The sequence below is a fragment of the Calonectris borealis genome, chromosome 5 (assembly GCF_964195595.1).
Source record: "Calonectris borealis chromosome 5, bCalBor7.hap1.2, whole genome shotgun sequence".
Taxonomy (NCBI): Eukaryota; Metazoa; Chordata; class Aves; order Procellariiformes; family Procellariidae; genus Calonectris; species Calonectris borealis.
In genome coordinates, this window is record NC_134316.1 from 11,720,482 (window position 1) to 11,742,946 (window position 22,465).

The 22,465-nt window shown below is 38.9% G+C and overlaps 1 protein-coding gene across 2 annotated transcripts in view; it reads right to left on the reverse strand.

Moving 5' to 3' along the window:
* Window positions 1–22,465, reverse strand: part of TDRD9 (tudor domain containing 9) — a 92,654-nt gene that overhangs the window by 34,303 nt on the left and 35,886 nt on the right. The window contains exons 8-20 of one of the 2 annotated variants that reach the window (XM_075150958.1): window positions 19,526–19,629; window positions 17,916–17,956; window positions 12,024–12,078; window positions 11,785–11,869; window positions 11,034–11,091; window positions 10,301–10,405; window positions 7,616–7,713; window positions 7,104–7,235; window positions 6,245–6,407; window positions 6,098–6,161; window positions 5,271–5,334; window positions 1,024–1,068; window positions 25–78 (exon numbers count right to left, since the gene is read on the reverse strand). In XM_075150958.1, coding sequence (XP_075007059.1) covers window positions 25–78; window positions 1,024–1,068; window positions 5,271–5,334; window positions 6,098–6,161; window positions 6,245–6,407; window positions 7,104–7,235; window positions 7,616–7,713; window positions 10,301–10,405; window positions 11,034–11,091; window positions 11,785–11,869; window positions 12,024–12,078; window positions 17,916–17,956; window positions 19,526–19,629 — 1,068 coding nt within the window. Of the gene's footprint in view, window positions 1–24; window positions 79–1,023; window positions 1,069–5,270; window positions 5,335–6,097; window positions 6,162–6,244; window positions 6,408–7,103; window positions 7,236–7,615; window positions 7,714–10,300; window positions 10,406–11,033; window positions 11,092–11,784; window positions 11,870–12,023; window positions 12,079–17,915; window positions 17,975–19,525; window positions 19,630–22,465 lie in introns of both variants that reach the window. The other variant, XM_075150957.1, reaches the window with a different exon arrangement.

Sequence of the window (22,465 nt, forward strand, 5' to 3'; positions counted from 1 at the left end):
AAATTATTATCTGTTTCATCATACCTCTCTGACCTTCTTGATATGAATACAATATGATCGACCCCACTCAAGCTCTTCCTGGAAAAGAAAAGTGAAAAATGCAAAAATTGTTAGAAACTTGTTTCTTCTACTGCTAGTAAGCTTTCTCTCGTATTCTTCTGTGTAGACACAATTAATAGTTATATACAGCGATGGAAGAATTTGATCTCGTTTCACAGCTTTCTTTGCATCCATATCAATTGAATATTAGGACATGTGTGAAAATATAAGACAATTACATATTTGACTAATAAACTACACTTTGGTTACCACCTGTGGGTCATCTAAATTTTTCATATAAACCTACAAGTCCAACTCCTCTGTGTTGCTACTACAGAATGTACTTTAAGATGGACACTTCCTCCAAAAAAACAGAGCTGCTTTATCTGGATGCATAATTTTATCAGACAGATTCTGGCCGTCTTGGCTACTCATTATAACTCAGTGTATGTTACGCACTGGTATTCATAAAGCATATTATGCTCTGAAAGAAGCAGAGAAATAAAAAAGATTTTATCTTATACACACAAAAGGAAGACTGGAGGCAGTTATTGTGTACATACTACTGTTTTTTTGTGACTGATGCACATAAAGATTTTCCATCTTTCAGGGGTTTTTTTTGGGGGGGAAGATTTGTGTGTTTCTTTAAAAAAAATAAAAAAGAGACACTTATGCTTATTAAAAATATTTCTTTCAACTACAGCTCAATTTCCCTTTTCAGCTTGGATTTCAAACCCTCTGGCCACTGTTGATCCATCTGTGAAAGGGACTACATAAGGGACTGCCTTCAAATACTCAGCAAATACTCAGCACTGGATTCAAAGACTCATGTTCTCTCAAAGCCTATGCCTCTATTTACTTATGAAAAATTGTAACTATTATAAAGGAGGATTGCGAGCAAAAATTACTTACTAAGAATATAAAGTACTCCAGCACTGAAGTCACCAACCTTCAATAGGAAAGAAGAAATAAAGTTTAACTAACCTTGGGGTGTCTCAGCTCCCCTTTTTGTCTGCAGGCCTGCCATGCCTAAGAAAGAAGTGGTGTAGTATTCAGGCACAAACTGTGGTGCTTATTACAATTATTACAAATACTAATGTGACATTTAAAACTACAAAGTTTTTGCCATACCTATACTGAAGATAATTTTTTAACACCCATTTAAAAACCAGAGATGCCCTTGGGCTAACACAGACTACAAATATTGAAGCACAAAAGAGTATAGGGAAATCTGAATCACAGTAATTTAGGATGGAGGAGACTTCTTCAGATCAATTGTTCCAACATCCCATACAGCAGGGCCAACTTAGATCAGGTTTTTGAGGATCTTGTCTATAAAACCCTGAGTAACCTTGACTGACCTCATGGCTGAACCTGCTCTGAGCAGGAGACTGAACTACAGGCGGCCTGAGGTCCTTTCCAGCCTTAATTACTTAATTATTCTAGTCTAATATGATGCTTGCCTGGCTGGTTCCTAAGCAGATATAAATACTCCTCACTCTTATGAATAGTCTTACTCTATTTTGTTGAGGGTGGGCAAGAACTCCGGGTCTTCCTTTGCTCATATGCGAGCACACAAAGTGGTGTGGCTGCAAAATGTAATTCTAAGAATGCATTACTGGAGGGCTGAAAGTGTGGCAGTGTTACAAATGTTGTAGCACGACATGCTAAAGAACAAGAATTGCTGTAGGAAGACAACTATTCTGCCTTCAAGTCAGCTTAGAGGTTATGGCCTGCAATGCCGCATCCACAGACTGAAAAGGAGTTTAAGCACTATTGGATGAACTGTGATTACATATACTGCCTCAAACTTGCCATATACTGCCTCAAACTTGCCATCAGCTCCGGCAACTAAATTGGAAACATAGCATTTAGGTCACTGAATTTCTGGACATAGCTTAGAGATTCTGGATCTTGGTGCATTCCAAAAGCAGACCGAGAATGTTATGTCCCAAGGCTTTAAAGGAGTAAGTCCTAATTTGTGTTGGGAGAGGTACAACAGCCCTGATAACAGAGCAATATACAACAGGCTATCCACCTAGTTTTCTGAGAGGAGACAGACTGAATATTAAAGCACACGCAAACATTCATAAGTAGAACAACTTGGATGCTATGATTTGATGCTGTAATAAAGCAAGCTACTTTCAGAGCCTTTATTTTCTCCTTGCTTTGGGACAAAAGTAAGTGAACTGACTGATTCAGATACAATTCTGACATGGATGCCTCCCAGAAAACAGGGCTGGAAGAGAAATTAACATACCCAGGATATTAATGAAAACAATTTCATTATTATGCAGCAAATCTATGACAGATGCCTGCAGAACCCATTTCTTCTAGTCTGACAGCAAGCCACCTCATAGTAAATTTTCCAGCTTACTGTGGACACTGACTATTAGCATAGTTGAATAGCCAGACTGCATTTCTCTACCTTGATTGAGGCTGTCTGATGTACTGATTTTAAATAATGCTTTTGATATCCAGCACTTCCATACCCAAGCCTTATCTTATGTCAGAAAAATAAACTCCACTTATTTGATATTATTTTTTCTTTTGAAAACGCTCTCTTTTTAAAATTATATCACTTAAACCAGGCTGATTAGCCTTTATCTCCCTGGATTCTCCTCCTTCTACTACCAAAGCTTTTGACCTCTTCTAATTCACTGAAACCTTTGCATAAGCAAGGGCTTAAAAAAGACGTGCTAATGATTCACAGAACTTCAGCCTACCCTGGAATAAACCTAATCTGAACCTGGGAGTTTGAAGACAAGTTCCTTCCCCGTTATTTTCTGATACTTAGCCATTCAAAACATAAAGCTTTCACATCACTCACATATAGAGATACTGCACAGGAAGCTCTGTTTGAATGTTTGTGTTGATTTTCCCGGACAACATACTAATTTATAGAAATATCACCTTCAGATCAACAGCACACAAGGGAAATACAGTATACAACAGGATAAGGGGAATTCAGAAAAGATGATGCTTGAGCCCCAGGATTAGTGGGTACATATGGCATACATGCCTGTGCTTCATAAAATTCTGACACCAGAGTATAGAAAAACAAGTCAGCTTTCACCAAAGTGAAAAAAGGCCAACATACACAAAATGGAATAAATTAAATCTGCAGCTGAAGATTTTGGAGTCTCCAGAAGATTACAGAACATGTCAGACCATCCATAATGGAAAACAGATTTTGAATAATAAGTTTCTCTAGCAGAAGCCTTTCCTATGCTGTACCAGCTCGGCTTGTAACTGCACGGCTTAACCTCTGTCCATGGTACTAAGCTTCCGAACAGCCAAGCGTACAGAAAAATCACATTTGGATAGAATAAGATATTACAAAGTCAAAGCTATGAAGTCTGGAGAAAGGACACCAAACTCATTCTGTGCTAGAATTTACCAGCCCAAACTGCCCTTGGTTAAAAGGGAGCTACCAACATCAATGTGTTTCTGGCATTTTATTTTTGGTTATTACAATAGAGAGATAAACGCCACAGAAAAGATGTAAATTTTTCAGCCCTGACCAAAGTGAATTTACGATAAACCAGAATTTCCTCTGATCATGAGCGGATTGCCTACACAAAAGCACAGTAACAAGAAAGCTACAGTCATTTTGGAAGAGATGGAGAGTCATCAGGTTATTAACATTCATGGCCAGAGACAAGACACCTCAGTCCTGCTTTAAGCTCATACTAACATTCATTTACAAACACTGCAAGCCTTCCTAGATAATAAGCCAACCTGAAGCAAAACAGTAAAGATAAGAGAAAAGCAGCAACCTGCTATCAGTTGTAGTGTAACTTCTTAGCTAGCAGACTGAAGCAACTTCACACCACAACAGTTCAGTGATTTTGAATCAATCAGTATTTGCAACAACAAAATGTCCCTGTGTAAATCTGTTCTCACTGAGCTGATACGGGACATTGTCCACACGACTATTAGCTGGTGAAAGATGAGACTTTTTTAGAGAACAAATAAGGAACACACTGGAAAACCTAGAATATAGTCTTTCTTACTGGAATTTTATCCTGATTACTGCTAATTGTGCAAATTACAGGAGACAAGCCTACCTGTTTAGATAAATTAATAAATGCTTTATGGTATTTATTTAAAAAAGTTAATCATATTTTAATTCAACAGCATTTAAACACCCTCAAGGTTGATGAAAAACATTTTACCCAAACAACTGTTATTTTCTAAAAAAAATTTGGTTTATTAGGAAGCAGAACTCAGTATGATCAAAGACTTTCCTGAACCACTGAGGGCTGTATGTTCTGGGTATCTGTAATTTGGAAGACAGGTCTGCAGCAAATACAAATTTCTTGCTGCCCATGACAGGGCTTTTACCATTCCCTCCTACAAAGGCTCAGAGACAATCTGGAAAGAAGTCTTGAAGCAGCACAGATGTAATACAGCACATCTGTATTAAGACACAGGAAAATAAACCAAGCAGACCTTCAAGAGAAGCATGAGAAGGCATAGTACCAGTAAGTACTACAATTCAGAAGACTTCAATCTCATAACAAGATTTGTAACAGCTGCAGTGGGATCCTCAGTAGCACAGAGGAAGCAGATACACTACATTAGAAATTTGTTCAGCACCTCAAGTTATTAATTCCAGAAACTTCACTCTGCTTACCAGTTAGCCACCATTTCTTCTGCTGGAGGCAATGAGACATCAATTTTATAGTAGCTGGAATGACACAGGTAAACCTTCCCGGATTGCCTCCCCACATAAAACAGCTCCTTTATTGAAAGGATCACTGTGGGTCAAGAGAACCTGGGCCTCTGGTTCTCATCTTGTTCAAGATCTGCTCCTGCTTCCAGCAAGCAGAAGACTGAGATAAGCAGCATGCTCTCACTCTCTTTCTCCACCCTTCATGCTGTTTTCCATCTGCTTAGTAAAACAAATACCTCAAATGCCATAGGGAACTGAAAAGTACGGAATATACCCACAAAGCGAGCCTTGCAACCCATTTTTACCCATTTCTCGCCACCTTACTTTGGTGCAAACTTGTGCAGCTCCTTCACAGTGGTAAAAATTAACTCATCAGAACTAGTAGTGTTATACGGTAGGACACAGCCTTCAAAAAGTATCACTAAGTAGGTAGGAGTAATGTGAAGTTTTTAACAACTTCAAAGCACAAATCCTACACTGATCCTACAAGGGTGAGAACCTCCATCTTCGTCTATCAGATTTCACTGGAAGATAAGCCGGAAAAGAGACTTACCTTAAATGCATTCACAATTGCAATACAGTCACTCTTACTATTCCCAGCAAAAAACAGTTTGTTCCTGGCAATACAAACAAAAAGAATTATGAACAATATTTTTTTCAAATATTGAATGTATTATACAGCTCAGAATGCTACACTATTAACACCTTCCAGGACTCTAATAAACAAGGTTGTTGTGCCAAGGCAGGTTTAGTTGTGCCAAGGGAGGTTTACATTGGACATTAGGAAAAACTTCTTTACTGAAAGAGTGGTCAAGCCTTGGAACAGGCTGCCCAGGGAAGTGGTTGAGTCACCACCCCTGGAAGTATTTTAAAGACGTGTAGATGAGGCGCTTAGGGACATGGTTTAGTGGGCATGGTGGTGTTGAGTTGATGGTTAGACTCGATGATCTTAGAGGTCTTTTCCAACCTTAATGATTCTATAATTCTATGATTCTAAAGGTCAATACATTTATTGTAATTATTTGTTCTTATTCACATCTCCTTGCTGAAGGTAAACTGTGTGGGCAGGATAGCAAGGATTTTTTTTTTTATTATGTTTAAAAAACATTTTAATAGACAATGCCACATGTTCACATCAGAAAGGCAAAGCTGAAGAATCAGGTCTTGTACTCAGAAAAGGATGAGTTAGCTCTGTGATACTAATTAGTTCACATAGAAATTGATTTCAGTATCTCAGCTGCCCTGGAAAAGCTTCTTTTTGCACTGCTTGGCACTTCGACAGAAAATTAGACTCATGACATGAAAAATTATATTTAGCGGTCAAGTTAGCCCTCTGCCCCCAAATGTAGTCAGGAAGCTGTAAAACATCTAGGGTAATACCTGTATCCATCGACATGCTGTTTGAAAGGTACCGCAAAAAAATTCCGCAAGGAGAGTGCTGCAGCTGTAACAAAAACAAATCAAAATGAAAACTTGCAAATCATTTGTTTTTAGAGAGATGTTTTCACATGTTCTTCTTTCAGTTACCTATAATAAGGCATTCTTCCAAGCACCCGAAGACATGCCCAAGGACTATCAATTTTCCAAGATGCAGATCCACTGGCAACTGTGCCAACACCCTTCCTAAGAAAGTCAGCTCACCATCATGTGGATTTTCTTCTGTTTGTACACAAGTTGTAAGTGCTCCCAGCTAGAGAAATTGAAATTTGTTCACTTGTAAAAGTTGACGAAGTAAATATAAATGTAAGAAAACAAGACAAGAAGCAATTATCTCAAAGCAACATTAATTAGTATCAAAACTGTAATTAAGTTGAAGTTCTTAAATCAATTTTAAAAGCCTAGTATTTTGAAACCAAAGCTTCTACTACATATATTGGATATAAAAGCAAGCTACAAATGATACAAATCTCATGCACTTTGGAAAAGAAAAAGTTTAAAAGCAATGAATGTTCTACCCCATACCAACTTCATAATTGAAAAGCAAAATCACCAACTTCCTTGTACAGGTCAGAAAGGGATCTTCAGGCTGACCGCTATACATCATAAGGTGTAAGAGTGTGATTTTGCTGCTTATTAATAAACAATTTCACTCAAGAGTTCAAGTTCTCTTACTTTTTTTTTCTTTTTTTTCTCACCACAGATGCTAGTGCACAAACAGTACCATTACTCCCTGGTGAAATTATAATCCTGTTTTAATGAAGTAATTGCAGAAATTATGCTGAAGAGGACGGTGACCAAACAACACACAAATGTGAGAAAAGATTCTCTAAACACAGTTCCTATTTCAGGTTCCAATTAAGGCTACTACTACCTTAAATACCAAGAAAAACATTTCTACAGTACATTTTTACTACCTTGATTTTAGTAACATTAAAAGAATGCCTACCTCTTTCAGCTGAAGTATGGTGCGTTCAATGTCACCTACACTGGGTGGAGAAAGAGCTGTTGCCAGCAACGCTTTTGGTCCCCCCATATCAAGCTTCTTTATTTTTAAGACTGTAGCTCCCAACGGACAACGCTGAAGGGAAGACAATGTTATTGTTACCTTCCCCCCATGGGAAGTGTGACAAAGTGTTTTATATGAAAAATAAGGTAAAGTTTACAATTTAGTAAAACCTGAAATTAATTTTGTGTAACTAAGGATATTTTTCTTTTGAATAGCTTGCTTATTTCTAACCCACATCCATTTCACTGCTATAATGCATCTCCTTCTATGAAGAAAACTATATGGAATGGTCTTCGTCAATTATTTGACAACTTGAATTCTATTCAGCGTTACAGCTATTACTAACTATTCAAATCATGCACTGTCTTCAGGAAAAGTAAAGTAAAACTTCTTTTTACTGTCTCTGCTATGACCACATTAAAAAAATTCTTTATATTCCCCGAAAGTCTTACCAGTATCTCAGGCACTGACTTCTCTGGAATAAAGTCTGTCCAGAAGTCCTTGTGTACAAGCCTATAACAATACCCTTTGGAAACACGTCCAGCACGACCTTCACATAAAAGAACAAAACACCGATTTGTAAACTGCCCAAGTTTCAAGCTGTTCAAAACCCATCCATCTACAAGCCCTCTGGGCAGTTGAGCAGCACGTGACAGCTGATGCTGCAGCTGACCAGTATTTTGCTCTCTTGCAGCAGACAGGCCCAGTGGAGACATTCTCTCTATCCTTTCCTACATAAGGATCGGATGAAACAATTTTGCTTTTGTAGCAGCAGTAACTAACAAAAGAGTTATTTAAGCTTTTCACTCAAATACCTCTTTCACATAATTGCCCTCAAATCAGCACCCATCTTTCTCAGTTGAAAAGACATGACAAATCCTGCGCTAACGTACACTTCCTCAAAACTAGCAAAAGGCAAGTCCTACCAAATCTAGATTTAATATAGATAAATATGTCAATGCAAGTTTTAGCATACCCCCAAACTGAAGATTCTACATGCAGAGTAAATAAGCTTTGCGTTTGTATTTCTTTACACGAATATACTCAGATTTCCTATTTGACTCTCTAGCTAGCAAGAATCTTCTATATAAACAACTTTTAAGATACCATGATGAACAACAAAACATCTTTATGATCTACTATTTATAGAAAACACTCTGATTCAGAAAGTCTATCTTCACAAATCCAAATACCATTCACTTCAACAAACTAAAGGGTATTCCCCTCAGTGGGATACTCCACCGGATAATTAGGCCGTACTTTTAAGTCATGTGCATAACAAGTCCAAAAGCACCAAAATGCTGCTTCTACTGGTTGTATACTGGCTGGTTGCATAACCTACACTGACCCAGAACCAAATGGAAATAAAGCTGTGTATTGCGTTTGCATGGCAAGGTTTTGGTTGCTGGGGGGCTACAGAGGTAGCTTCTGTGAGAAGCTGCTAGAAGCTTCCCCTACGTTCAACAGAGCCAACGCCAGCCGGCTCGAAGACAGACCCACCGCTGGCCAAAGCTGAGCCCATCAGCAAGTGGTAGTGCTTCTGTGAAAACATATTTAAGAAGGGGAAAACACTGTTGCACAACAGCAGCCGGAAGAGAGGAGTGAGAATATGTGAGAGGAACAGCCCTGCAGACACCAAGGTCAGTGAAGAAGGAGGGGGAGGAGGTGCTTCAGGCGCCAGAGCAGAGATTCCCCTGCAGCCCGTGGTGAAGACCATGGTGAGGCAGGCTGTCCCCCTGCAGCCCATGGAGGTTAATGATGGAGCAGATATGCACCTGCAGCCCGTGGAGGACCCCACGCCAGAGCAGGTGGATGCACCCGAAGAAGGCTGTGACCCCGTGGGAAGCCTGCGCTGGAGCAGGCTCCTGGCAGGACCTGTGGATCCGTGGAGAGGAGCCCACGCTGGAGCAGGTTTGCTGGCAGGAGTTGTGACCCCATGGGGGTCTCATGCTGGAGCAGTCTGCTCCTGAAGGACTGCACCCCGTGGAAAGGACACGTGGAAGGGACCCACGCTGGAGCAGTGTGTGAAGAACCGCAGCCTGTGGGAAGGACCCACGTTGGAGAAGGTCATGGAGGACTGTCTCCCCTAGGAGGGATCCCACGCTGGAGCAAGGAAAGAGTGTGAGGAAGAAGGAGCAGCAGAGACATGTGATGAACTGACCGCAACCCCCATTCCCCATCCTCCTGTGCTGCTCAGGGTGAGGAGGTAGAGAAATCAGGAGTGAAGTTGAGCCTGGGAAGAAGGGAAGGGTGGGGGGAAGGTGTTTTAAGATTTGGTGTTATTTCTCATTATCCTACTCTGATTTGATTGGTAATAAATGAAACTAATTTCCCCCAAGTCAAGTCTGGTTTGCCTCTAAGGGTATTGCTGAGTGATCTCCTTGTCCTTACCTCAACCCACGAGCCTTTCGTTGTGATTTTTCTCCCCCCTGTCCAGTTGAGAAGGGGGGAGTGACAGAGCGGCTTGGTGGGCCCCTGGCCACCAAGGTCCAGCCAAGGTCAACCCACCACAAGCCGTAACTGTGAAGTCCTCATAATATTTAAAAACAAGGACATTTTTATATCTAAAGATGTCACTGTTATTAATTTATTTAGTACTCTTTTTGACTGAAACTAAAAGATTTCCATATTCAAGAGTACAGTCTTACTAGAAGAGCTGATATGAAATCTTATTTAACCTTGTGCTACAAACACTGGTCTATACTAGAGACACTGCTGCGGATATTTCAACTGATTTAAGAGTGACAAACAGACATGAAAGTTTCTTTTACTGCTGAAACTCAGAAGTAGTTAATAAATACCTAGCAGTACCTACCTCCCCGTTTTAAAAATGGCCCATGATAAAAAAATGACTATTAAATAACAAAGAATCCTTATAAGTTTTATGAATTTTAATATTTTTTCAATAAAATATAAAACACTCCTCTGGAAGAATACTTGAACAAAATAAAACATTCAGGCATAGATGTTTAGTCACATTTTAATATCCTGACATGGTAAGGAATTACGTTTTTGTATAAACTATTCATGGCAAAAATAATCCATGCTTTTCACTGTTAATAAAATGAAAAGCAACGTAGAATTCTCCATGAAGGTTAGCTTCTAAAATTCTTTTCTATTACCTATTGTCATCTTACCTTTTCTTTGATTACAGTTTGTTTTAGATGCCCAGCAAAGTCTCAAACTTTGGTAATTAGTTTCCTCATCACAAACCAAAGTTCTAGTTAAGCAGAAATCTATCACTGCAATTAAGAAAAAAAAAAATCTAGTATTATTACAAAAGTTTATCCTCATGACAGATGAAGAAATACCGGTTGATTTTGTGTCATCAGAAAAGGAAAGTTTCAATTATTTGAAAACCACTAAAGAGAACACTAGATTTATAAACAACCAGACCCAGGACACTGAATACTAACACATCTGCAAATAGATTTCAACATAAATATAATAAACAGTTAGTGCAGATGACAAGCATTAAAAGGCAATCATTTCTGCATTTAGACATTCTATATTAGAATTCAGTTAATCTTATGCAATTATTTCAAAACACAGTCAGAATGTAAATAAAAAGCTTAGGGTACTTGTGACATGAGCTCTGATTCTGCTTGTTACTGCATTTAAAATTATTTTTCCCCCCCTTCCAGTGAAGATTAAAACCAACACCCCATGCAGTAGCTCTATTATTTGTTCGTATATTCAGATTTAAAACTGTTCTCTGTTGTGAAAGGAAGAATTCAACAACTGTCAAAATTAAATTCCAACAGCAATGCTTTGTAAAACGGTGACGTGTTGCGGAGATTTAGGCTAGCACAAGTTAGGAAAACACTACAAATACAGTGTGCACACAATTACTAGATTTAGATGACTTACCATACTTAACATCAGGAACTGTTACAGAGCTCTCAGCTATGTTTGTAGATAGAATAACCTGAGTTTTGAAGCAAAAAATGAGCAAGGAATGCATAAAGAAAAAATTACTCACATTAATGTTTCTACATGAAAAACCCAACTTGCTATGAAGAAATATAAATGCAATGGCAACATAGTATTTCTGCTCTGCATATTAAGAAAAGCAATACAACACAAGAAAACTTCTATTTTCTTGTCCTAAGATCAGAAAAGCATAATAAAGTACTATAGCATATGACAATATGAAGGAAGAATGGAAGTATTTCCTTATGCCTTTGTCATAACAAAACACCCCACTATTAGCAGTGATAAAGAAAACCAAGACACTAGCCAAAATGTGGCGTACAAAGCAGGCAAGAGACCCCCATACTGGGGGACTACTTTGCTATGCAGTGCCACCAGCAGCATAATACTGTCATGCAGGTAGAAGAATCGACATACACAAACTATTCTGAAGGATAAAAACAGTGTCACACAATAATTAGAGGATAACTTTGTTACTGCACTTCTCTTGAGGTCTAAACACCAGTTAAAGCAACAGCTTGGTAAGAAAGGCAATCAAATTACATCTTGAAAAAGCAAAACTGCTTTGCCCTCACACAATGGTTTGAGTTGGCACAGATAGTATTAATTTATACACATTATTATTTGCTATTATTACTCTAGCAAAAGGTTTTACACACTTTAAAAAGTAATGATTCAACATATTTACTTTTCTGTAGCCAGGAACTGTAGGCAAAAATACATTACTTTGTTCCTCTAATGTCACACGTGAGTGAAGTGGGTACACTTGCCACCTAGAGAAAATATATTAGCGAAATATTTACTGATGCAAGAATATAAAAATCAGTTACTCCTCTGTGCTAAATCATATTATGTACTTAGAACTCATACAGCTGAAGGACTCATGTTCAAGTTTAATTGAACTGAAACAAATGTGGACTAACTTACCTTTTGTTAAACATATCTGAGAGACATGAGTGCATGTAGCTTATTTCACTCAAACCTAGGGAAAAAGTAATCAAGAGTTTGTTTTCTTTTTAGTGATAACTAACAATTCTAAAACCAATTCTCCTGTCTAGTTAAATTCTTAATCGACTTTCATTATTACCTCCTTTTCACTGCATAATAAAACAGCAGAAGAGTTAAACAGTAAATGTAATAATGAGTCACTGAAACACTGTGAGTCAGTTTTTCAAGAGTCATTTTGCATAATTTTACACTTACTAAAGTAACATGGCAATATCAGATATAAAGGCCATCTGCTAGTGTCTCATTATTAGCCCTTGCTTCAGTTACTTATAACTGACAACACTGACCACATGCTGAATGTCTGGTTTAGGATAAATTTGGGTATTTCAGCCAAAACAAGCTGTTTCCAAGAGCAGAGCCAAGGGGCGGGGGGGAGGGGGAAAGCTATTTCTGCCTTAGCCATCTTACCTTTGGCAGTTCCAGCGCCCATTCTCTGGGGTGTGGATTTCACCATCTTACCTTTGCCAGTTCCAGTGCCCATTCTCTGGGGTGTGGATTTCATGTCTGCCAGGGGAAATCTTACGACTAAGGGATTTTTGCTGTCTTCCTGAAATACCTCCACAGCCATAAACCTTTCTGAGAAACCGAGTTTACTTCTTATTGAGACTTCAATTCCAAAAGCCTCATTTTCAAAAATCTGTCCAACACTGGGCTTCCCCAGTTGGATATTAAAAATGAAATTATTCTGTAACTGCAGTATAGGGTTGCTGCAATTTTCAGTGAGGCTAAATGCAGTTTGAGCACCTGGATGTGAAAGTTCTTGCACTCTTTGGATGACTGTTACCTGACTTCAGAAGTGAGAAGGAAGGAAGACAAATGCAAGTGGAGGAAGAGAGATATTTTCAGGAAAGATAAGAGAGAAGAATAACTTAAATCAGAAACGAGAGGAAAGAAAGGTATGTGATGGGCTGGAAATCATGATCGAGTTAAGGTAAGCAAGGAAAAAACGCCAGAAAGCGAGAAACTGCGGCAAGAAAAGGAGAAACAGATTCAACAAGAAACCAACATGGTGATAATACAAGGTTGGCTGGGAAAAGAAAGAACATGGAGATTAGTCAACTACTGGAGTCAGAAAGACTGAAACTGGAAAATGGAAGTGATTACAGGTAAGGGAGATAAAAGAAGTCAGAGTTGGGGGGAGAACAGGTGAGTTGGAAGAGAAAAAAAAAAATGGTGGTGGTGGGGCAATCAGAGGGAAATTTAGAAGCTTTAGAGATGTCCTTTGTGTGAGGCTACTACAGGGGAAAGCAATGTCATTAGAACCTAAAAAAGACAGCGAAGAAGCCTAATTTACATCACAGCTCAAATGAAGTAAGAGTACTTGAGAATGCAAATAACTGGCCAAATAACAAACTAATGAGTAGCACAATAACGAAGCAATCAACAAAGCTCTAAGCAAAACCCTTTCATCACTGTACAGAAAAACATGCAGACTGGGAAATACAAAAACTCTACCACTTTTTAAGATTATTATAATACAGGAAAAATGTGTCTGTTCATAAACTAGAGCATGTAATTAAAGATATAGAGAAAACACAAGAACACCATGATATGGTCTGTTTGGACACAGCCTGCCACTGTGTACTGCTCGACTGTCTCACTGTCTAATGCTTCTACTTGCCATACTGCCTGGTTACATATCTGAGTAAGACATCAAGGCTTGAATCCAGTTTATGTTTAAGAACAATTAAAAGAAGCTTGATCCATGATTGGTAGAAGCAGACTCTGCATAACCAATATTAATAGTAATTATGAATCAGTCTAGTAACTATTGACTAGATACAGCTGGCAGTATCTGCTGCCCAGTTCTGGAAGTGACAAGAGTTGATCATGACGCCTACAGAACAAAAGGCTGCCACAAGGAGAGACAGATCTTGGAATGAAAAAGAAACTAGTTACAAAATCTGTTTGCCAAACATACCAGGACAGTAAGGAGAGTGGGGCATGAAGAAATGCAAAAGAAAATACAAAACAAAGAGACTGACACGAGTAGAACAGATACAGGCTTAGGACAGTAACAGCAGGATCCCTTTGAAAGAAACCCCTAAAGCTTTAAGCTATGCAATTCCTGCCATCAGCAAGCGCATACAAAGCACAGAGAAATCAGGCCATCCCCACCTTCTCCAAGCTCCTGAAGTGGATGACAACCTACTGTTGCTTTCATAAAATCATAGAATAGTTTGGTTTGGAAGGGACCTCTAAAGGTCATCTAGTCCAACCCTCCTGCCGTGGGCAGGGACACCTTCAGCTAGATCAGGCTGCTCAGAGCCCTGTCCAACGTGACCTTGAATGTTTCCAGGGATGGGGCATCTACCACCTCTCGGGGCAACCTGTGCCAGTGTTTCACCACCCTCATTGTAAAAAATATGTTCCTTATAGCTAGTCTAAATCTACCCTCTTTTAGTTTAAAACCATTCCCCCTTGTCCTGTCGCAACAGGCCCTCCTAAAAAGTTTGCCACCATCTTTCTTATAAGCCCCCTTTAAGTACTGATAGGCCGCAATAAGGTCTTCCCGAAGCCTTCTCTTCTCCAGGTTGAACAACCCCAACACTCTCAGCCTTTCTTCACAGGAGAAGCATTCCACCCCCCCGATCATTTTTGTGGCCCTCCTCTGGACCCACTCCAACAGGTCCATGTCTTTCCTGTGCTGAGGGCTCCAGAGCTGGACGCAGCACTGCAGGTGGGGTCTCACCAGGGCAGAGCAGAGGGGCAGAATCCCCTCCCTCGACCTGCTGGCCACGCTGCTTTTGATGCAGCCCCGGATACGGTTGGCCTTCTGGGCTGCGAGCGCACATTGCTGGCTCATGTCCAGCTTTTCGTCCACCAGTACCCCCAAGTCCTTCTCGGCAGGGCTGCTCTCAGTCCCTTCATCCCCCAGCCTGTATGGATACCGGGGGTTGCCTTGATGCAGGTGCAGGACCTTGCACTGGGCCTTGCTGAACCTCAGGAGGTTCACACGGACCCACTTCTTGAGCTTGCCCAGGTCCCTCTGGATGGCATCCCATCTCTCAGGCATGTCAACCACACCACTCAGCTTAGTGTCATCTGCAAACTTGCTGAGGGTGCACTCAATCCCACTGTCTATGTCACTGATGAAGATATTAAACAGTACCGATCCCAATACGGACCCCTGCGGGACACCACTGACCTCCATCTGGACACTGAGCTGTTGACCACTACCCTCTGAATGCACCCATCCAACCAATTCCTCACCCACTGGATAGTCCACCCATCAAATCCATACCTCTCCAGTTTAGAGAGAGGGATGTTGTGAGGGACCGTGTCAAAGGCCTTATACAGAGGTCCAGATAGAGGACATCGGTAGCCTTTCCCATGTCTACTGATGTAGTCACTCCATCATAGAAGGCCACTAGGTTGGTCAGGCAGGACTTGCCCTTGGTGAAGCCATGCTGGCTGTCTTGAATCACCTCCTTGTCCTCCATGTGCCTTAGCATAGCTTCCAAGAGGATCTGCTCCATGATCTTCCCAGGCACAGAGGTGAGACTGACTGGCCTGTAGTTCCCCTTCTCCTTATCCCGGGTGACCACGTCTCCCATTTCCTTCCAGAGAGGGCCCACATTTTCCCCAGTCTTCCTTTTATCCCCAACATACATATAGAAGGTTTTCTTGTTGCCCTTGACACCTCTGGCCAGATTTAATTCTATCAGGGCTTTAGCTTTCCTAACCTGATCCCTGGCCGCTCAGACAATTTCTCTGTATTCCTCCCAGGCTACCTGTCCTTGCTTCCACCCTCTGTAGGCTTCCTTTTTGTGTTTGAGCATGTCCAGGAGCTCCTTGTTCATCCATGCAGTCCTCCTGGTGTTTTTACCCAGGATTTCCTCTTCATTGGGACGCATTGCTCCTGGGCGATTCATTTGGCCTGTCAGCTAGTTTGGCAGAAGCATGTTATACACTTGAAGGTGTAGCTCAGTGATGATTCAGTCAACACAGTCTGACCTCTTCTTCCAACTTGTTCTTTAAAAAGTCTAAAGAATTATACATCAATATATATGCTCAAGAAACATTAAGGTTGCCATGTCAAGCGCTAGAACGAAAAAATGCCAGAATTAAGATTGGCTGTGCAAACTTAATGCAGCCCACTGGGAACATATTTATGCATACATGTTAAAAAAAAAAAAAAATCACTGTACAGTTTAACATGGCACTTTGTATCACCTAGTACCTAGGGATGGACTAGCTCTGGAATCAAAGGAGAGATGAGTACTGAAGGATATTTATCTGTAAAGAATCAGACTTAGTAACATAAAAAAAAACCTAAGCACTGAACAAGACAGGCACTTACAACAGGAAGGGAAAATACGGCATCCTACTCGAGACAGCTGCAGCTGCCCTGTGGAAGCGGATTCTGCCCCATCACTAAGCTGCACAAAGACAGTGGACAAAAATCACTTAACAGTACTCCTCAGCATGGCACTACTCCTTCTGGCTGCTGATGCATATTTAGCTTGAAACGTCAATGGGAGTGTTATTTGGAACGTACAAAATGCTATGTAATTGTAAGCACTCAAAAAATCTAGGCATCTCAAATCAGTGTCCTAAACGTGGAGATTATTTTTACCCAAATCTCTGTCTCAGCTGCCCTCTTGTAAACTGAAGGCTCTCCTCCCCTATTCTCCAGTTCTGTATAAAGACTATTTGTGAAGAACATTTCAAGAAGTATTTACTAATCCTGTGTTCAAGATCAGTCTTGAGTATCTACTTATAAAACAGGCCAAGGTCAAACACTGAACAACAACAATAAAAAACAAACCTGAGTACCAGCTCATTCAGAAAGCACTACCTACACAGGTTTTCATTAATTTACCAGATGTATTTAAACAAAAAGTTTCATTTTATCAGTTGCAGTTATAAGCCATCAGGGATAGCAGCATAGTAAAAAAAAACCTCAAAGTCAAAGACAAAAAAGATTTGGGAATTGAAAGCGCTGAAGAGTAATTTCAGCCTGAAATGAAGACTCAGAGGGCCTGAGGAAGTCTGAAAGCACACCAGAAAACACCAATATGAGAGGCCAGAGGCAACAGACATGGTCTCCCTACTTTATTAATGGCAAACTGGAATGGGTCCTACATTGACATGACGAAGTAATTCCTTCTACTCATTGATTTCATAGAGAGGGTAACTCTAAGAAAGGCAGCTCTAATGTCTTTTAGCTGGCGGGGAGCACCTGCCACTGAAAGCTACTCTGCATTATTATTGCATGCTTTTGTTTTGGTAGTCATTCTTACTTGAACTCTTTAGCTAGATTTTAGAGGCAGTGTAAGATAACTTAGGTTTACTGTTTAAAGACAACAAACTATATATAACCAGTTCTCTGATCATTATATACTATGTCGCCCTGTCTGCTTTTGAGTGTTCCTACTACACCAACCAATGTACATGGAAAGAAAAAAAGTGAATCTTAACTTTTACTACAAGAATCTAAATAAAATCGAGGGAAGAGACTACACTATATGCAGACAAGAAAACGTCTCTAAAAGAATCCTAACAACTTCATACAGTATTCAATAACTAATCTAAAAAATTGGGCAACTGAATTTCTGTGGATTAGTTGTAGAATTAATTTTATTACCGTAAGTTCATTTTTAAAGTTCATTTTACATACAAAGTCTTAATTTTTGACTCGCAGCTCTTCCAATTATTGCCATATTTAAACAAGTTTGCAAGAAAAATACCCAAATAGACCCATCAACCCCAGTTAAATATGTGTTTAATAAATCCCTGGAAGAAGTGCCAAAAGAAATCTTGTTAGTTGACAAATAAGGAAAAAAAGCTATTAAGACATATACTCACCTGGTAAAAATACTAGCACACTTCCACGTTCTGATGTAACACTCAAGTTTTTTTTCTCCCTAACAAGAATATGCAGTTTCATTAGTTTTTACAACCTCAATCTACTTTATTACCCCAAGTTATTTTGTTCTGAAAGAACAAGCAGAACAGCACATTTTTGTAACACTTAAACTTCCTGAAGAAATGGAATTCAAAACACTATTTGCAGCTGTGCTTTCCAAAAACCATGGTATATAAACATTGGAACTAGATCGTTAGGTTTAGTTTTGTCTTCAAAACAGAAACATTCTTATTTAGCAATGAGATTAATCAAAATTAGGTTACTAAAGATCTTAAAACGAAAAGGTAGCATACTACTGCAGAATTCTATGCAAACATTCAGTAATTTCTCAAGTATATGTAATACTCTTGTATTCTAGAAATATCGCTAGACACCTTTAACAAAAGCCTAGCAAGTAAAAAAGCTAACCATTATCAAGAACTCCAGGTCATGACATTAATCAAAGATGTCTCCCTCTAAGTTTATCTGTTACGAGTCAAGAAGCTAAAATCACCTTAACATAATATAGAACTTGTATTTTTTGTTGTAATCATTCCTGATGTACAATTTTTTCAGGCATCTTGAAAGTATCTACTCTCAAACTATATAATGAATGGAAAGTATAATTTTTAATGGAAGATACATTACAATAGATGTTCATAATAGCCCTTTTGGAATTTGAAAGCTGAAATGCTAATGCCATCATGTTTGCTTCTAAAAAGTAGCTTATTAGTAAGAGGTAGTTTAACTGAAAAGATCAAAAGAAATCATCAAGAAAAAAGCTCAGAGGTCAGTATATATTGTAAAAAAAGTTGGTGCCAAATTCATTGTCTTTATGTATCTTCATCAACACTTGTACGTCAGTGGTTCACTTGATAATTGCTCAGGTGAGCTCAAGTAATGCTTTCTTAAAATTTCAGAGTTTACATAATACTAAGTTTGAAAAAAAATTAAGCTTACAAAACAAAATTATTTCTTCAGCATACATTTATAAATGATTAGTATATATGGGAACAAAAACTGTTGCTAAAGTAAATACGCATTCACTGTTAGACCAAAGTTGTAGAAGCAACTTCACTTCATTTTCAGATACTAAACATCAATTTACAAAATGCAGAGAGTAACACAAATTAATATTTACTTATTTCAAAAGTAAGGTATTAATTAAACAGCCACTGAAAATTAATGCCTAAGTTTGTATTCTTTTTTCATGACTTAGTTTTAGTTTACAACACAAAATAGCAGTTCTAGTTTTATTCTTCATATAAGTAATATTCAGCTCTCGTCTGCAGCAAAGAATCTAGTTTTCATATGACATGGCTGGCTTGAATGGTCACTTACACTGCAGGGCATGAAGTGTATTTCAAGAACACAGGGCATTCAGTAAGACCTACAAGCAGTCTTAGTATGACTAACCTGAGTAGAAATCACACGAATATATAAAATAAAGGCAGAGATGTGTAGAAAATTAAGTTACCACTAATAACTGTAACACATGGGCTGCTGCTGTTCCTTAATTAGCATCTTTCCCCAAAGAATCACTGATTCCAGAACTCGAACTGTATCTTACCTATTGCTCTTCATCTCCAACTCATCAAATGATTGAATCAAAGACACTGCTACTTCATACATTTCCCTTACTATCACTGGTTCCTCAATTCTTTGAGAAGGAAGCTGTGTGGAGAACAAAGTATTCAGGTTAACACAGTATAACAGGCTAAAAGACTGTAGATCACATACGTGTGCCGATTTGTCAAGTGCTTTTTGATTAAAACTGATCCAGCAGAGCTGTACAAAGAAGTAACTTCATCTGGAGCATTCATTACCTTCTAAATAGACATTTTCCTTCAAGCATCCTACCGTTCTATTGCTAAAGAAATACTTCTGATATTTACCTACTTAAGATAAGCACTAGCCCACACTCCATCCCCTAATGTTTGCAGGACATACTCCTTATCCAGAAGCGTTAAGCACGTAAGACTAACCACAACCCATGGAAACAGGAGGACAAGAAGGAGAGAAATTTGTATAAGGCAGGCACAATCCTTCTCAGAGGTGCTATAATGCAGGTCTACCTGATTGTCAAATAAATCATGTACCTCTTTCTCATTTAAATTATCTCTGCATTTAATGGATCTTGTGTTTTAGGTCACACCCTATCAAAGAACTATGGTTCTGTAGTACACAATATAACCGTGATGAGTCGTATCTATATCGTTTTCTAGTATTCTGTCACAAACTCAGGGTTTTAACATTTCAGAACTTAAACCATCAAGTCTTCAGAGCAAAGACAATAACTTAATCATGTTTCAGTTTTAAAAAGAAAATGCTTAATGAACTAGACATGCTCTGGGAATGGTCTATAGTATTTCACATTTTCCCTTGTAGGGAAAATGGCTTTTGATCATTGCTCACTCTCAGGGTTTCTCCTCGTTGTAGGAGAAACTTTTTACTGGATTAACTGTCATCTCCAACTTCTCTAGAACTGTATTACAGTGTAATCTGCCCTCCACATACTTCACATGATTAGAAATCCTACAGTCAAATGCACTTCTCTCCCTCATATTATCCCTTTGAAGTTCTTTCCTCTTCCCTCGCTCCACCCTAAAGTGAAATATTTTATTTACTTTTATGCTGAAATCTAACAGTTTAAGTCATCCAAGATTTTCCCCAAGAAAAACAACGGGTTCAAGTGATCAGCCTCTACACTCTTTCTCTGCAGGTTGTGTGTGTATGCTTTAAGAAATCACGTATTTTCTCACTAGCTAACAAACCTCCATTTTTACATTTATGCTCAACCAAGAATTTCTCCTAGCCTATCAGTCACCTTCACCTGCTGCTTGATACACTACAATATATTTCAGCATTCAAATACATCTTTATTTAGCCTTGGACTTCTCATTTTTACTTTTAAGGAAATGTACTATAATTCAAGTGACAGTGAAAACAGAGTATTTGTGTTTTAAGAATAACACTCCATAAGAACTGGACTGCATGATAACAATAAAAATGCAGTAGTCAGTAGTAATTGGTAAATATGTGCAGATAAATACCAACGTAAGATAAGATGCAGCTGTAGCCAGGGACATTTAACAAAGATATAAAGTGTAAGGAAAAAGTCTCTCCTGGAAAGAACTTCAAAATGGAAGATGAATGGCCAAGAGTAATATTTAAAGGTTTCTACACACAAAACTAAGATATTCCAGGTTTCCCTGTAAAAGAAGCAGAAGGTATTTACCAGTTGTCCATATTTCACAGGGCTTTGATTTTAATGAAGGACAAAATTAGGATTACATGTTTATTCCAATTCAGTTATCATATAAGCAAAAGAAATTCTGCAAAGTTTTCAATGAGCAAAAAAAGCAATTGAAAGATATACTGATAAAGTTGGAATGCATCATATGTGTTCTGATAAGACTATAATTCATCTGATGTGTCCTTCAAGTGAGATAAAATCCAGTAAGACAATGTAAACCTATGCATCCAAGTTTACAAATTTTGGATACAAGCAGATGGTGTGTTGGTTGAAAATAAAGAACCACCTGGACCAACTACTTTGGTCATAAGAAAACAGCTATCTTCCAATGTAATGCTGCTGTATGAAAGGTAAACATGAGTAAGATGAATGAGGAAAGATTATTTTAAGAGTGCGATGTGTTAGCGACACCATACAGAATTGCCCCTTGCTCTGAAGTGACTCAAGTCTTGTCGAAGTTTTCAGCCAGCATACTTGTCAGCCCTTGAAGTAAAAGAACTCTTGAAGCCAACAAGCACTGTTTGTGATGCTGGGGAAACCGATGGGGACTGACAATACATCTGCAATTCTTAACCAGGTTTTAAGGGGATCAGCCAAAACTTGAAGAGATGCAAATTATGACTACTTCAATGCCAGAAGAACGAAGAGACTGTCTTGTAAAAGGATAATAGCAAAGACTTACCTTACCTAAGCAAAATTAAAGCCAGAAGAAGGTATTACTGCTACCTATAATCCTATCCACAAGTAAAATGTAGGAAGGAAAAGAGTTATTTTAAGCTAAAAAACAAAAACAAAAAAACCCGACACCCTCAGTGTTGGCTCTGATCTGTCACAATCTTCCAAGGTGTTCTTGGGAGAAGAGGCAGTAGGAAGCAGAAGTGTCCATTCACTTGCTCCTTTCCCAGTTCCAGCACTGGGGCTCCATAACCACATCAAGTTCAAGGTTCAGCACCAAGCCTGTTTTAACCTGATCCAAAATCCCTTGCCTGCAACTCTACACATTTGATCTAGTAGAGATGTTTCAGAGAGCTAAAACCACAGAAAACTGAACTATCTGGACTAACTATTAAAATGAAATTAATTATTTTTCTACCAGTTTCCCTTTCTGAAGCAGCTCACGATGGAATCACAAAAGCACCACTGCTAATGTTAATTTGGCAACAGTGATGTAGATCAGCTTTTGCTACTGCAACCTCAGTCCTCGGCTTTCCAACCCTTACCAGAACAGCCAACCTGTAACACTACATCATGTCA